Source organism: Manis javanica, chromosome 4 (assembly GCF_040802235.1).
Source record: "Manis javanica isolate MJ-LG chromosome 4, MJ_LKY, whole genome shotgun sequence".
NCBI classification, from domain to species: Eukaryota; Metazoa; Chordata; class Mammalia; order Pholidota; family Manidae; genus Manis; species Manis javanica.
The window spans coordinates 24958140-24975662 of NC_133159.1; the positions used below are offsets into that span (position 1 = coordinate 24958140).

Here is a 17523-nt window from a genome sequence, read left to right on the forward strand (position 1 = left end):
TTATGGGTGAAAAGAAGCCATTCAGAACTGGAAACAGGCATCCCCAGAGGAGAAAGGCACAGAAGAAATAGATTTTACAGATTTATTTTTAAAAAACAAAAACAAAAGGATAAAAAAGTCCTTCATTTCCAACCCTGCCTGGGGGTGTGAGTGGGGAACGGAACAAACCAAGAAGGATGCCTACCCTCTGCCCGGGGAGAGCCCCTCTCCCCCAGGAGCTGTGGAGGACAGGGCAGGTCAGAGGCAGGCCCTCGCCCTTCCTGCCCTGCCTCCTCTGCAGGCAGCTCGAACTGCTGCTAGCAAGTTCAAGAGGCAAAGCGGGGGAGCGGGAGGCCAGGCTGCCTGTCTCACTCAACGGTCACTCCAGCTCTTCTCTGCCCTGAGACGCTCTCTGGGCCCAGCCTCTGGGGCTCCTGGGGTGGGCAGCCAGGAGGCTCAGCCTGGCCCAGCCCACCAACAGCTTCCTTAATGCAGTTTGTGACATAGCAGGGCACTCAAGGGACTTCACAGTGTGGGGACGGGGCTTCGGACATCTTGAGGAGTCTGCAAAAGAAAATCTAATCTCACCATTTTCTGACCTTGCCTCTCTGCACTGAGGCTGCCTTCTCTGCTCCCCATCCTGAGGCTGAGTGGAATCCAGGACAAAGCACTAAATGGCTGTTTGCTACAAAACACCTGGAGATGCCAGAAGCTGGCCCTTGGCCTATCTGTCAGTCCAGGCTCCCACACGTCACACAGTCACACACACAGCATTAAGGCGTCTGTGCCGGCAGGCGGGGCCGAGCCGGGCCCAGCTTCTCCCTCTCCACCTGCAGAATGTGAAGGGGCAGGAGAACCCCAGGCTGCTTCAGAAACAGGCTGAAGGGGGAGAAGCTGCAATGCAACAGTTAGCCAGGCCCAGAGACAGGAGCAGGAGGAAGGCAGGCAAGGGCTTTCCAGGCCTCCATCCAGGCCTGATGGCTGCCCTTGGAAGTAACCCAACTCAGGTTGGGGAGCCCTGACCATATACCCCCTGGAAAATGGGGGACAGAGAGGGGAAGAGAGCGGGGCTAGAGTATTGGGACTTTGGAGGAAGCCAGTGCTATCAATATTTACAAGCATAAAGCCCCATCTTCGGTGCCACCTACCTCTCTGCCCCTCCCACAGAAAGAAAGGCCCCTGAGAGCCACTGAGGAGGTGCCAAGACCTCCTCACCAGCCATGCCCCATAGGGAGAGCCCCTTCCCACCGACTGGCCCGCTACCGGGCCCTTCAGGAATGTCTGTGTGGCTCTGCTCAGTCGGGAGGAGGAGCCCTGGGCCAGGATCCCGGCCGCCCAGGCCAGCCCTAGGAGTCCTTGAGCATGCTGATGCGGGCATAGATCTTCAGGGCAGGCCCCAGCTTGATGTTCATAGCACTCATCAGATGGTCCTCCTTGAGCAGTAGCAGAGCTTGCCCGTCAATTTCCTGGGCACGGAACTCCTCTGCTATCTCCTGACAGCCTGAGGGGAACACCACCGAAGACAGCATCAATTAGAGCTATGAGCATTCACTGCATTTCAGCCCCATCAGCAAATTTACCCTCATAACCACACACTGAGGAAGGTGTTGCTGTTCTCTGACCACTTGCAAGAGGCTAAGGGACCTATCCAAGGTGGCCCCTTATTCATGCCTGTGGTTGTTCAGACTCCCTCCCCTCAATGAACTGGGCTGATCTGGGAGATCAGTAAGGTGCTGCGGAAGTGATAGCACGTGACTTCCTAGATGCGATCATAAAGGGCACAGCAGCTTCTACCTTGCTCTTCTGGATAATTTTTTTGGAGTAAGCCAGCTACCATATTGTGAGTACAGTCAAGCAGCTGCTCAGGGGGAGAGGCCTCCTCTCAGCCAGCACTTCTGCCATGTGAGTGAGGCATCTTTAGAAGTGGATCCCCCAGCTCCAAACCTTCAGAGTTGCAGCTCTGGCTGCATCTTGAGCGAGCCCTCATGGGAGACCCAAGCCTGAACTGCCCAGCTACGTCTCTCCATGTTTCTGACCCACTGAACCCTTGCAATAATATGTGATTGTTGTTTTAAGCCACTAAGCTTTAGGATAATTTGTTTCACAGCAATGGAAGACTTATGCCAATTTTGGTAGTTAGAGGAGGGGTACTGCCATAACAAAGCCCTAAAAATGTGGGGATGGCCTTGGAAACAACAGTGGGTAGGGCTAGAAGGACTTTGAGGATCATGTTAAGGAGTGTCTAAGATGCTTGGAGAAACTAAGTAGAAGTCTGATGGCCTATGACGAAAGTGAGAAAACTATTAATGGAAATTGAAAGAAAACAGATTTCTTATTATGAAATGGTGAAATATTCAGCAACACTGTTGCTGGTGGTAATATGGTAAGTTTAAGATGCCTAATGGACTGCGTGATCTAGCCAAGATTTTCAGGCAACATGTTGAAGGTGTTGTCTAGCTTCTTGCTGCTCATAGGAAAATGAGAGAAGTAAAGCAAAGGAAAAATTGTTAAGCTGAAAAGAGCCAGGATGTGCTACTTTTGAAAATTCCTCATCTCTCCAAATGGCAAATGATGCTAAAATTAGGAAATGATTTCTAGACAAAGATCAGATCCAGGACACAGTCAAGAAAACATGGTCTACACATGAAACTGAGGGTATGCCTGAAATCTGTTAGGACCTCAGAAAGATCTAAGGTGCTACCTTAGAAAACTGCTTATCAGAAGGCTCAGGATTCTGTGGGCATGCCTTGTAGAGCCTCTCCATTCAACAGCAGGGCTTCTAAGACTAGTCAGGACATGATCCTTCGGCTTCAGAAGAAGCCCAACAGAGAAAGGCCTCTCCTGAAGACATTTCTGGGTACGGTTCAGTTTTCATCTAACGGAGTGAACCCCAACAAGATTCATAGGAAATCCAGGAAGATCTTATGAGAATCATACAGGTACAAACACTACTTGCTTGGACTGAAAGGTAGTACAAAATAAACAGCAGCAGGAATAGGCTGAGAAAATTGCTCCATTGCAAGCTCAGGCTTCCTTTCATGGGAAAAGAAGCTTGACTCAGGGGGGAACCAAGAGTGAAAGAGGATCACTCCCAGCTTTGAGACCTGATCAAGGAAATGCCAACATGTGCTCTTCAACTTCAGAACTGGTATGATGAGTGACTCCTGTATCCTCTGTATTTTTTCCATTTTGAATGGGCATGCTCACAGTGGTTATCCTATTCCTGACCCACCATATCTCGGATTTGTGGAGGGAAATGGAGAACCTGCTTCCTGTTCTCAGGTCTTCAGACTAAGAAGAATCACACTGAGGAGCTGGATACCAACGAGCCTCATCTGTGCCTGGACCTGAGTTAGATGACAAGATCCTAGACTTCAAGCTACTGCTGAAATGCGATGAGACTCAAAATACTCTCCTCTCATTTGGTAGGGGGTGTGGGAGGGACATGAATCACTGAGGGCCAGTGGTGAACTATGGTGACCGGCCTCTGAACAGCTCCCAGTAATTCCTGCTTCCCTGACATATCCTGAGTCCCCTCACACAATGAACATGGCTGACCCATGTGACCAGTAAGGTATTGCAGAAGTGACAGTATGTGACTTCTGAGGCTACATCAGTAAGGGCACTGTGGCTCACACTTTGCTCTCCTGGATCGCCATCTGTGGGGGAAACTGGCTACTGTGTCATGTTCTGGAGAGGCCCGAGCAGAGAGGAACTGAGGCCTCTTGCCAATAGCCACACCTTACTTGAGAGTCCTGCAAGTGAGGCACCTCCTAGAGGATCCTACAGCCCTAGGCAAGCCTTTATATGACCTCAGCCTTGGCTGGCAGTCTCACTACAACCACTCAATAGACCCTGGGGCAGAACTGCCCAGCTAAGTCACTCCCAAATTCCTTACCCACACTGATTGTGTGATAACAAAATTTGAGGATGCAGCCATAACTGATAATGCTGGGTTAAGTGGCAGAGCCAGGATCTGAGTCCAGTTCTGTCTGACTCAGAAGTCTGTGCTCTTAACTACTATACCACATTCCAGTCTGAGTAACAGGCTTTTGGTTGCCACCAGTACCTGACCAGGTCAGTGACGGGGTGAAATGGGCAGAAAAAAACAGTTGTGAAGCTTTGGGGTTCCCTGAAAGCACCAGTCATGATGGGATTTTGTCTTTCAAGGTTCATTTCTGATTCTAGCCTTCAAAACTACTTGCATTCCACTGAACAGGGTTACGTGCAGTTCCCAGTGACATGATGGACTCTCACGTCTTCATGCCTCTGCTCAAGCTGCTTCCTGATGCAAACTCTTGATATGGCAAATGCCTGCTCGTCCACTGTCATTCTTGACATACTCTTACACTCCCACTTGACTCCCCTCCCAACCTGCCCCAGGAGAAACACAAGGTTAAGTGTGTTACTACTCCTTCACTTCATATGAACAAGTTATTATGCCAGTAAATATATCAAATTACAGCTCCAGAATATCATTCACAGTTTGTGTTCTGTGCTGCAATCTAAACTTTTACAGGCTGGAATCCTGTCTTCCTCATCTTTGCATCCCATTACTGAGTCTGAGTCAGTAACCTTTCCTGATGGTGGGAGGTGAGGTTTCACTTTCTCGCATTCCTTGCTACTCCAGGCAGGCATGGAATTTCCGAGGGCCTTACCTGGCAGAGAGCGGATAAATTCGTAGACGTCTTCTACATTCCATTTGGTGGGCTCACTTGGCAGGAAGTGGTGTCCCATGCCCACCAGATCCCGCATGTGCATGTCTGGGAGCTCCAAGTCCCGCTGGCCTTGTCGCCGGCGCGAGGTGGATGAGCTGGCTGAGATGGGTGACAAGGGTTCCTCATAGCTTGAGTTATCTGAGCAACGGCTGGAGTCCTCCTGGCTGTGTGTTAGCTGCAGTGCAGCAGTAACTGAAAGGGGGGCAGCGCCTGTTGGCTGGGAGCAGAGAGAAACAGTTTCTTCATGATGGTGGATAAACCATCTCTAGCAGAGTGATGGGCAAAGGCAGGTGTCCCCCTTTTCTACCTGGTCTACTGCCACATATCTCTGGATCCCTAAATCCAAAATTATCTTCTGTGCTATCCCATCTCTGACCCTAAGCAGAGTTAGTCCCTCCCAGGATTGCAGCATGTTATCTGCAGTTATCTGATTATACGTCTATTGCTTCCTCTAGACATAGGGTTTTGAACCAGGGCTCCTGGGTCTCAGGGGGTGGTCTAAGAAGCACCTGAAATAGCATGTAAAAGTTCTTGAGTTTGTACATTTTGGACCACAATTCTCACCAGATTGTTAAAGAGGTTTTTGACCCAAACCATAACAACGAGCAGTGGAATGAATACATGTTCGGTTCTGAAGCATCACACCAGCCCATGAGCTCTTTTGGCATAATGCAGAGAGCCGTAGAGCCTGACAGAGCTCATCAACAAACACATGGACTTGGGGAGGGCTTGATCTGACAGGTTATGAGAAATGAGAACATGGCAGAGTATACTGAAGTCAGCAGCAGAAAAGGAACGCTGGTGTCCTGGGCCAGCAAGGAAGGGAAGTTTGTGGGGACTTGTGACAATGGGGCCTCAAGCTCTGACAGCCGTCTCACCTGCTTCTTGGTATCCTTGGTAAGTGTTGGCAGACTGGCTTTGCTGGCCCGACGGCGGTTGTGGGTTGTGGCTCCTGTCTTCTGCAGCTTGCTCCGGTCTGAGTGGAAAAGCCCCACACGTTTGGTGCATCCCACATTGTACCTGCCAGAGTGAGGGGAACAAGGGAAGTCTGAGCAGTTGTAGGGAATATAGGTCCCAGGTAGAATAAGGGCAGCTGAGCTATCTGGCAAAATCTGAGTCCCTCTATTTGTTCCAGTCCTAAGACCATCACTTACTACTAGCTGTGTGACTTTGGACAAGTCACGTAACCTCTGAGCCTCAGTTTCCTTATCTGGAGTTGGGGATGAGACCACTTGCTTTCTAAAACTGGCCTGACAATTACATGAGTTAATGCATGTAAGCACTTGACACAACAACTTGGATCACAGTAAGAGCCACGGTTGGCAGATCCTACTATACTGCCTGTACTAGGAAATGACTGCCCATTGTCCTGCTGGAGTAGCTTGGCAAAGCTTCACAAAGGTGCCTGACAGCCTCCAGCACCACTGAAGGGAACAAGAGCTGAGCACAGCCTTACTCTAGTTGGCATGCAGAGCACCTCCCCCTGGGGGCCTACAGAGTTCTCTTTTGGGGGTTGAGGCAAGCTGCCTCTTCCACCTTGGTACAAAGACCACATAGGGCTTTATAGTCAATGAGTCGAAATCCCCCAGTTCTGTGACATTAGGCGTAACTACTTATCCTCTATGCCTCAGTTACTTAACACGTATAAAGGGAATAATGCAATACCTGCCTTGCAGAATTATTTTGGAGATGACACAGTACATATCCACTGCCTACCACTGCCTAGCACAGCACCTAGCACCCAGCAGGCTCTCAATAAATGATGCTGGTTTTACTGTGATCTGCAGGCTTCCAAGCTGGGTGAAAACTCACAAAGGGAACATCTGGATCTGTGCAGTGGTTCTAGGCAAGGCTTCCAGTGAGGTCTCACCCCACGGAGACGGCAGCTGCCAAGGGCAGGAACAGGGATGGTGCTGGTGGGCGAGCCAAGCTAAAGCACCAACTCCTGTCCTTGGACTCTGTTGTCTGCTCTCTGGTCTGCTTGTGGGAGTCTGGTTTCTCATGCTTGGTGAATGAGTGACATGATGCTGCTTTCAGGCAGGCCAAGGAAACAGCAAGCTGGCTAAGCCACAGCGAGGGCCTGTTGGGATGCAGTATCACCCAAGGGCACAGGATGCAGTGCAGAGCACAGACGTACAATCCCGGGAAAGGGAAGGGACTGGACGAGAACAGGGACTGAGGGCACTCACCTCTTTGCACAAGCCATGGAACAGAAGCGCTTGGAACGCTTGAACTTGTAGGCAAAATCCACACGGCCACAGAGCTCACACTTGAGTTTGAGGGGAGCTCCCTCCTCTTTGGATTCTGAAAGTATGGAAATCCTAAGTGCAGAGAATGACTGTGGACAGCCGCCCACAAGACCTTCCCACTGCTCTGCTCTTCCTCGCCTTCCCAGAGCTGTGACATGCAGCAGCAGCCTAGCTTAGCAAGCGCTCAGCTGCTTTCATCTCTGTTTTGGGAAGGGCTTCTTCCCCACTGGGAAGTACCTGAATGTGTTTGGTGGTGCCCTTTGGACACTGTTTTAAGTGCTATGAGCCTGAGGCAAAACATAGGTGGGAAGAATGAGCACCCCTCCTGGAAGCAAGCAGGAAGGCCAGTGGGAGTGCTCCAGATGCTGCTGTTGACTGCCCTGCAGTCGTCCTGCCCACCTTGATCTGTCTCGTTGGCTGCTGGCTTGGATAACACAACCCAGGTGCTCTGTAATCTACACAGCTCCCATCTGAGCAGCAGTCCATGCGGCAGGAGCAGCCCTCACCTGACCACTGCTGTGCCTTCCAGCTGGCCCCAGGCCTGCATGAAGAAAGGGCGCCACCTGCCGGGTGTTGCGAAAAACAACTCTTGGAATTCTGTGATTGGTTGACACGGGGATGGAGGAAAGGCAGGGGACAGACAGTTCCCCAGAGGTAGGACTTCTCCCCTCCTTGTTTTCTAGGGATAGGGACTGAGGAGGGACGGGGGTGGGGGGGGGAATGTTTAGTGGACTGCTTCGTTTACACATTCCCTGGATCAAAATTCCTCCATGTATACCAAGAAAGGAAGTCTGTAAGGCCTGCCTTTCCAGCCTTGCCTTCTCCCTGTTCTGCCCAATCAGAAGGCCTTAGCATTCAGAGTCTGAGATGCCTACCTTGCAGATAGGGCTCCTCCATCTCGGAGTCAGTGGTGGTGGTATGATCCTGCTGTGGAAGTTTCTCAGGCAAGAACCCCTGTGCATACTTCTTCTTGAGATTCCCCACCAGCAGGGACGAACGTCCCACCTAGAGGACAAGGTGACATAGAGGCCATGAGGGTTAGGTGAAAGGTACTTCATTACTATCCAGCCTCATCAAAATTACATGTATGAGCATCCAGGTGCAGAAGCCAGTCTCTATATCATCATCCCCACGAGCCCTGCTTCAAGCCCCATTTTGCCATGTAGCTCATGAGGCAAGATGCCAATGGGCACCAAAGTACAGAGACAACCTCAATCCAGGACCAATGGACGACTTAGGAGGTTAGGAAAATATCTACTCTTCCAAATGTCTATGGGGCAGAGATGGAGGCAGAGATCAGGTTTCCCACACCACAAGGACAAGTGCCAGGACACAGAGCTCACGTCACCAGGCAGAACACAGCTGAAGCCATGTGCATGAGCATACACACAGACTCAGCAGCCATTTTTCTATTATGTCTTACTCTTCTCCACCTTACCACTGTCCTACCAAAGCCAGAGGTACCAGCAGCCATGGAGGAGAGCAGGAAAAATGGACTCTAGGCCAAATGCCCTGTGTGGCTGTGAGCCCCCCAGGTTGGCTTATTCATTCTCTTGGCTCTCCCTTTGTTGCCTTTGTCTAGGCAGCTTGATGGCCAGATCACTAGGGCCATGCTGGGGTGCCATTTAATCTGCACCTATGGAACAAGATCAGTTGGCTTTTGGTGTCTCTCCAGGAGGCCAAGGGAAGCACCCAGTCTAATGAGGGAGGGGATGTGACAAGATGAGATCTACTTATGGCTAAGGTACTCCAGGGGGGAGTCCTCCAGAGGGAAGGAGGACCAGGCATTTTAGAAGGGTAGGTCCCCTGTTACAGTTAACTAAGCTTAGCATCTTCTGCTAACTATTCAAACACTCATGGACCCAAAGAATGAGCAAGGGGCAGAGGGCATCCTGCAAGGATGGGGTGTCCCTACCAGTCAGGTGATTTTATCTCAGGAGAGGCTCGTGTGCACTTGGCTCTGGGCTTCTTCCACCTACATAGTCGTCCCTCCCGTCTCACCCTTCCCCTCACACAGAGTCAGCTCTGGGTGCTTGGTCTATAAGCCATTTCCCCTTAGTCTTCTGCTTGAATTCAAAACATTTGACTGAAGTACCCCTCACTCCTTCACTCACCTCTCAAGGCTCTGGCCCAGAAAGGAAGCTTCAGGCTGCAACCCTGTTTGCTTTTGTTCATTTCAGACTTATCTTGAGAATTCTGTTCTACAAAGGTTCCTTTTGTTCTCTAACAGGCTAAAGTTTTGCCATTCAGAGGTGTTAGCATTTAAAACGGAATGAGGTCTCATCACCCAAGCCCATCTCTTGCACCAAACACCCCAGTGTGAACCCACCTCTAACCAAGAGAGTCACACATCACCAGGCAGGGACACAGCTGAGTCTGTGTGTGGGAACTTATAACCAAGGGGTCTTCCCAGTTATTTCTAATCACTGACCCTTTCTGGACTTTAGGAAGACACTCAATCCTAGAAATGGCTTTGACATTCTTTTGGGGGAAAAATTAGCAAGGAAAGAGCAAACTTTTCACATTTTTGGAAATTTTACATGGAAATGTAAAAATATTCTAATATACATCCAAAATATACTTAAAAAAAAAAAGGGGGGAAAAGAAGTAGTCCGTACCGGGAAAGGCTCCGCCCCCTCCTGGATCACAAACCCTTCGATAACATGCGTCAGGATTTGGGGTTTCACAATGGCCTGTGGTGGTTTATTCTCACCATTCTGGGGGGCAGTGCCGGTGATGCTGGAGGCAGAGTTTCCGTTCCCTGAGGTCATGCCGGGGCTGCTGAGGTCGGTCAGTGCATGAACAATGCCCTGCCCTGTCTCTGTACAAGGGAAAAGTAGGAAAACACAAACAAGGGGGGTCAGAACCAGGTCCAAGGCAGTAGAAGGAGAGCAGGGACTCAACATCCGTGGACCCAAACAACACAAACCAAGCAGTCCCCTTCCTTGATGACCTATTTAAAGGTGGTATACCAAGTGTGGCATAATCAGCTCTGAGACAATGCAGCTAATCAGCTAGTGGGGTTTCTTAATTTCCCAGCTGTGCTCTGAACATTCAACCATATTAAAAGACAAAAAATTCAGTCTTTAAGGAGTTAAGACCTTGGTCAATATTGATCTGGACAAACAAGGTTAACGCTAAATTCAAGGAGAAAACATATTTAAGGTGACATCTAAAGCCAGAATGAAAAGCTGAAACAAGTTTTGGGCTTGGGGTGTGATGGGGCATGGGGGAGAGCGGTTAAATGGGCCTTCCATGAGGTCCCTTGGAGATAGCATCTTGTGAAATGTCAAAGTTCTGAACCCTAGAAATTAATGCAGAGGGAATTCGAGGGCTGAGCCCTAGGTACACACTATACATCAGTAGATCTGACTATTCAGAGACTGGTTATCGGCGTCCGCGTTAAGATACACACGCACTATATTTTTCCACGGAAGCCATCTGTAGAGCAGAGGTTTTCTATGCTATTTCTGCTGCTTCGGTGCTCTTACTCAAGCCTCTTGTCCTGTTCTCAGCTCCGTATCGAATGTGATCCTCGCCAGTCATAGACTCCTGCCCTCTATGGACAAATTTTCCTAAGTTTTCCTCTCCAGGGCCTGCTAGCCTTCCTCTGAAAGGCCCAACAGAGTGCTCCGCAAAGTGTGCTCCAGAGCCACACTGCAAAGGGGCCTCCTCTTCACTTCCAACAGCACCTCTCAGGAACTGCTTCCCTGTTTTAGAGGTGCAAGATCTCATCACCTCACTTATGTAACTCTCTCTCTACCCCCCTTTCCAGGGCCATTTTTCTACCACCACCAACTGTGTCAGCTGAGGTTGCCTTTAACCTGGAACTTCCTAAAAAAGAAAAAAAAGAAAAAGCCATTTCTTTATTGCAACAAGCCTATTGATATTAAGCATAGTACAGTGTGTGTGTGCACTCATGTTATGTATTTTTAAATCATTTCAGTATGTTAGTTCAGTAATTTTTTGCATAAAATTTTACATGAAAATGGTCTTATTGCATGTTAAAGATGAAAAAATTCCACCATAGAATAGGAATTCAGTGCCTAATTATGAAGCATGGAGAAATATAGATAAACTCATTTTAGAAAAGGTTTATAACTAGTTCATTTTCTTACTAGTCCTAATGCTCAATAAACCAGGATGAATCTTTTTTGATAAAAAGAGTTGGCTATGACACATGACTTCAGTACTCAGACCCCCATAATTTCACTCTAATAAAATTTCAGAGCTGAATAGGAGTCATCTAAGAGATGTGATTGATGAGTTTTTTTAAAATTAATTTTTGTCTGAGTCACACCAGCAACTTAGAAAGATTCTCTTAAGGGTTTATAGCCATTTGAAAAAAAATTTTTTGACAGCTTATACTTTTCTGTAAAGAAGGAAAAATTTCCCTTTGGAATTAATCTCTCCAAATTGTAAAGGTGTTTGGGAGCTGGAAAAAAAAATCTTTCCTTAACTGTCACTGAATAACTAGAAGGACTGAGTTAATTACAAAATCAATCAAATTAAATTTCTCTGCTTTTAAATTTCAAATATTTAAGCCTACATTCACATAATTACACTTTTAAATGTTATTAAGTGTTTTAATAATTAAAAGTTGTTAAATGTTATTCATGTTCTGCTGTTAAATAATAAATGCTATTAGGTATTATTAAAAATGTTATTTTTATAACATTTATATATATTATTAAAATAAATATTAAAAATAAAGCTTACCATATAAGTTTATTTTTAGATGATGATATTTTCTATTTCCTTCTAATTGTGACCTAGTACAATATTCTCTGATTTCTCTTTTGAACTACAGATTATAGAATAACAAGATTAGAAAGTCTGATTCAATCCCTTATCAGTGCTGCCAACAAGTAATTTTCTGGCATTTGTTTTGAGAACCTCTAGTGACAAAGGAATTGACTACCCCTGAAGTAGTCTGCTCCCATCTTAGGCAGTTCAATTAAAAAGTTCTTCCTCATAAACAGCCAAACATCTACCTTTTGCTTATTTCTACTGATTTACCCTGGTTCTGTTCCTTAAGACCACACAGAATGGGCAAAAACACGGGCTTAGACCTGGCTTAGACGCAGGGCTCCATCACTCAAGCAAATTAGGGACAAGTCCCCACCTCTCATTGAACCTCAGATTTTCTGGCTGTAACATGAGGACAATAATAATGCCTACCTGACAGTATTGCTATGAGGACTAATGGGATAACGGATATCAGCATGGGGCCAGCACAGTAGGAAACCTCAAGAAGTGCACTTGGTGTGGACTCATGGTCCCACTACATCATCTCTCTTCCAGGCCAAACTCCCTCTGCTCTTCCAACTATTTCTTATATAAAAGGTTGCAAGTTCATAATCATCCTAGGTCTTCTTTGCCTACACCTTTCAAGGTCAGGTACCCAGTGAATACTAACGTATCAAGTGTACTGATCTAAGATACCTTGTTAATATTTGTGTTTAGTTTTTCTTTTAAACACGGTCACATGCCTGACTACGAGCACAGGTGGAGAGAAATGAGTGACTGCCCTGTTTTAGTTTATAATACCTCTACAGAATTAATCCATCATTCTCTGAATTCTGGGATCACTCCCATCTCCCACTTTTTGCTGATATTCATCACCCAACAGCTTCTGATACTTGTCTAATTTTATGGGATTTTCATCCTTGCTCAACTCTTCTCTTGACCCTTCCTGTCTCTCAGATTTGTGCCTATTAATGTACACTGCAAGATTGGGGGGGGTGGGGAAGAAATGGATTATTCTTCATGTCAGATTCTTTCCTCATGCCAAATACAGTAGCAAACATCCATTCAACCAGTTCAGAGCCTACAGGGCCAATGCTAACTCTGGGGAGCAAAGACTTCTTGGAATCTATGTTTAAAAAAAGGTTCTTATTAAGCAAGAGAACAAATGAATAAATGCTTTCACCATAACACTAGACACTATCATTCTCCATTATAACTCTGGGGCAGGTTACAGGAGAGACAGAACTGAGGGACAGAAGGGAGTGTTTTATGAATATACAAATGCTGGCAGCAACTTTGCTTTGCAGTCGTCTTGTAGGGCAATACATCAGCATCTGCCTTAGCAACAAAGGAGTCTGGGCTATTTTTGGAATGACCAAACACAATCTCACCCCCCTACCAAGCTCAGCACACCGAGATTAATTTAATCTGCTTCCCACTCTCCCAGACTGCTTTGCAACCTGCTTGCAGGAAAACAGCTTAATAGTGAAACTTGCAGAAACCTGCCCTGTTGGCCCTGAGGCCAGATAAAAGACAAAGACAAAGAACTACTCTACCTTGGGAATTCTTCCTGAATTCTCTTGACTAGTCCTGAGGCTGTAAGTGCTACGGGGATTCCTAGAGGTTTAAAAGCCTTTTCTACATAGCTAGGCACCTGAATTTGAAAGGCAGAGGCTGGGACACGGAGAGTACAAGAGGCTGCAGGAGCGAAGAGAAACCAAGCTTTAACTGGGTGGTGGTGGTGGTGTGTGTGGTGTGTACGTGGGGTAGGGAGGAGAGTAGGGGTAGAATCTAGTCTGTAATTGAAGCTGACCATAAAAGGCCAAGTATTCGTATCAGAATGAACCCAACGGTACGTTCTGCAGGAGTTATTACGTATGTCTCAACCTCTAGGTTGCTTCTCAGTTCTGGTCTCATTCATAGGTTTTGGCAGAAATACCCCTTAGAAAGGCTGGATAAAATAGGAAGGACCACTGAGTGGCCCTATTTGTGAAATTATCTGCTTCAGAGTTAGTCCCCTCCTCTAGGCAGAAGAGGTTTCTCTAGGCAGCAGGTATGTCTTAGTTAGCTCTATGTATTCAGGAGCTAACTCAGTGTTCCCTATGATAGCTATTTAATGTCCATTAAACTGCAATGCATGGAACCCATGGTCTCAATCTTCATAAACAGTACTGCTATCATAGAGAGTACAGGTTTCCCTAGTTTCAAAACAAGCAACTTGGCACCATGTGAGACTGTAACATTACTTCCTGATGCTGTAATGGTTTGAGAGCAGCTAGGCTGGTGCCTGCCTACAAGAATGGCATTTCTGGGTACCTAGCTATAAAGAAGAGTAAGAGCTATTCCTTGGCTCATTTCTTCCTGTTAAAGAGGGGATTTCTTCAGCAGAAGGCAGTCAGCTCTAAAGGCTGGATGGAGCTCTGAATGCCCTGCCCCCTTTTAAACATGTATGCAGGCTCCAGGCATTTGGAAAGGCATGATGATGTCTCCAGGCAGAGGCTGGGAGGTGCCTATAAAAATGGCCCCTTCCTCAGGGCCAGTCAGTAGGGGTCCAGAGGGGCTGAGCTACTCTAGTTGCTGAAGATGGAGGTCAGGCCAGCCCCAGCTATGCAAAATCTGGGCCCCTTCAGAACCAGCTCTGATGTTCCTAATGGGCACAGATAAATAACACAAAAATCATCCGTCATGCTGGAATATGGTTTAGAATTAATATTTATTATGGGTATTTCAGATCCCTGACCATTCATTTTACTTCATTCTCTCTGCCCCTAAAACAAGTAGCCCCGAAGACCTGATTTCAGAGGAACTGGAGGGCAAGTAGACCTTCTGCATCCCACCTCAGCTTGGTCAATGGTTCATTTTCATTCTCTCTAAACATGAGGAGAAAGAAGTGCTTTTATTTACAAGACTTCCAACTACTACTGCTTGGCTGTAGCAGGAGTAGACAGAGCTAATGGAGTTAATAAAGAATTTAAGGAAGCAGAGTAGGTGATAATATGGATCATTTGCCTGCAGCAAATCCTGCTTAACAAATGGCAAAACAAGGTCGCTTATACAACACAGAGTGTTCTCTTCAGGCCTCTGGCTCCAAAGTCACGCTCACTGCGCCTAAGCTCAGCAGGCCCGGTCATGTGGCCAGGATGGGTGACAGCAGGATTCCTAAAGAACTGCTTGCTCTAGAGGGAGCCTGAGAGAAGCACCTGCAAAGTGATGCCCAGGGAAACCGTATCCAGGACAGCAGCTGACGCAGGCTGCACCTGGCCTGAGAAGCGGGCAGTGGCACCGTGTGGTGAGAAGAGGTGAAACGCACGGTGGAAAGTCTGCCGGCCACCCTTTACAGTCCCTTCAGTTATATTTAGACCCCTAAAGAAATTAGTGCCACTCTGAAAGTGAGGGAGGTAAGATATTTCATACGCACCAATTTGCTGACATTTTTCTCTCTGTCCCCAGAAGGAAGGTAAGAAAGTGAAGTGGGGGGAAGAGGTGACGGGTGAGAGGGAGAGCAGGGAGAGAGAGGGAGGGAGGGAGTTACAGAGGAGTGGGGGCTCTATCCTTGGATCCTAACAAGTCCACCAATTAGATTCATTTGGTTAACAGCTGTCTTTGAAATGCAAATAGTAATTCACACCTTGCTGTGAATCACTTGACTCAGATAGGCAGACAGCTTTCCTTCCAATTTAGGGACCAAGGAGAGGTGTGGTGGTGGTAGAGTGATCATTTTGGATCAGGGGCAGTAGATCACAGAGGATTAGAGTTAGAAGAGCCCTGAGTCTAACATCTTAATGTTCCAGATAAGAGGTGTGCATAGTTACAAGTGTGCATTTTAGAATCCAGGCGAGAGACAATGCCATCTATTTGGAAGACATATCTTCTAAAACTTGCACAAGAACTCCTACTGGTGGGACAAACTGTGGGCTGGTTCCCACCCTGTGTGCCCTGAGTACCAGAAAAGGCAAGAGGCACCAATGCCAAATGTTTGTAAGCTTCTCAATACTGCTAAGGACTAAGCTGTCAGACACACAGAAGTCCTTGCCTTGAGGACACAGAGCAGGCTGTGTGGCTCTCACACAGCTGCCATCACCATCCTGCTCTCCTCATAGCACCTTCGTCCACTCTACAAACAAGAGCGGCTGCTCCGAAGGCCTCTCCCAAGAGGGGAAGAAGCGGCTGTGACAGGAGGATCCTTCTGGGACACTCTGCTGAGCAAAGTGGTGAGTCTTTCTGTCACAAGAGGGCCAGACCCTAACTAAGTCCACATCTGGGTTCCTGCTGTGGAGCTGGCCAGGGAGGTGGCTCCAGACCTGCCCTCAGTGTCACTGCAAGATGACCTGTTGAGTCTCAGTTAAGCGGATTGGAGAGCAGACCTGCTTCTTGGATCTTAAGCATCTGGGCTGAGCAACTCTGATTAAAAGCATCTGTTGGGGGGGCCTCCTCCTCTCTGGCAGCCATTACCATACAGCTGACTTTCATGCTGTCTCTGAGGACACAGGCAAAGAGAGCCACCCTTCTGACTCACCCACAATCCCCAGCTGAAGTGTACACAAGCTGAATTGTAAATAGCTGAATGTTTTCCAAGCTGCCACCCCTGGCTCCTAAGGAAGAAATCAATGGAGCGAACAGTCACCCGCCCCCGTGCAGTTCAGGACAACGGGAGCAAAGGGGGAATTCCAGACAGCTGCATGAACTGCTTCCAGCCCACAGGCAGAGTACTGCAACAGGTCCTCTGGCGTCCTGATCAAACTCAGCAGCAGCACCTGCAGGACCAGAGCGTGACTTCCAACAGACAGGTCAATGTGCCTGGGAAAAAGAGCTAGCTCTGACTGCAGGGAGTCAGGGAGGGTTTTCAAAAACAGTTCTACTTAAGTGGAACCGGTCCTATGGTATTCAGTGCCGAGTCTGAAGGGCCCCAGGTATTCTCACATCACAGCTCTCCAGCTGATTTCACAAGGCAAAATGTCTGGAACCAATAGGAAAGGCTTTAAACTAAGACATCAAGCTCACAGGGGATGAAAGAAGGAAGAACAGCAGAGTGGAAAGAGCACTGGCTCTGGGTCAGACCTGGGTTCATATTCTGGTTCCATCTTTGATTGCCTATGTAGGTTCACATACTTGGTACCTGCTCTGAGCCTTAGTTTCTCCAGCTATAAAAATGAGGATCATACTGCTTATCTTGCAAGGTTATAGTGATTAGAGCTTATATATGTGAAACACTTTGCACTGATTATATTTAGAAGTTGAGCTACATGGCAGTTAAGACTTTGGAATCTGAAAGACCCTAGGCTGAAATGCTAGTCTGAATCTAAGCATTTTGGCCTTAGTTTCCTCATCTGTAAAATGGGATTCTTAAATCTGTCTCATATGGCTAGGTAAAGATTAAATAAGACACTGCAGGTACAACACAGTGTCACAGGCCTGACTTGGCCGTGGGAGGGCTAACATTACTGAGACTTGAGACTCAGAAATCACTCTAATCTCACTCTCACTGAGCCTGGCCTGCTGTAGCCCCAGAGCTGAGCTATTCTTTCATTGGCCCAAACTCAGGTATCATTCATGTTCCTCAGATGCCTTGGTCTACTCAAGTGTCCTGTCCTTGTACTCTTGAGGTGAAATGTTACTTCCACCCTGACAACGACTGCAACATAACAGAAATGTGCCTGCACTTCAGGGCAGACCAAACGTCTCAATTCACCATCAACAGTGATTATCCAAAGGACAAGACAACCATCAGACCCCCTTTCTATTTAGTTCTTTCACGGAGAGTCCCAGGGTATCAGGCAGACAGTGCAGAAGAACCCCAGGAACCAGTAACAAATAATGAACCTCTTTAC

The 17523-nt window shown here is 47.4% G+C and overlaps 1 protein-coding gene across 6 annotated transcripts in view; it reads right to left on the bottom strand.

The window, feature by feature from the left end:
• Positions 1-68: 68 nt before the first annotated feature.
• PHC2 (polyhomeotic homolog 2) overlaps positions 69-17523 on the bottom strand; it is a 107051-nt gene continuing 89596 nt past the window's right edge. For 3 of the 6 annotated variants that reach the window (XM_073233606.1, XM_073233607.1, XM_073233609.1), the window contains 7 exons: positions 9565-9767; positions 7822-7951; positions 7453-7509; positions 6887-7001; positions 5576-5717; positions 4638-4914; positions 69-1480 (listed from right to left, as the gene is read on the bottom strand). In XM_073233606.1, coding sequence (XP_073089707.1) covers positions 1326-1480; positions 4638-4914; positions 5576-5717; positions 6887-7001; positions 7453-7509; positions 7822-7951; positions 9565-9767 — 1079 coding nt within the window. In that variant the 3' untranslated portion in view covers positions 69-1325. Of the gene's footprint in view, positions 1481-4637; positions 4915-5575; positions 5718-6886; positions 7002-7345; positions 7510-7821; positions 7952-9564; positions 9768-17523 lie in introns of those variants that run through there. The other 3 variants (XM_017667980.3, XM_017667983.3, XM_073233608.1) reach the window with 2 other exon arrangements.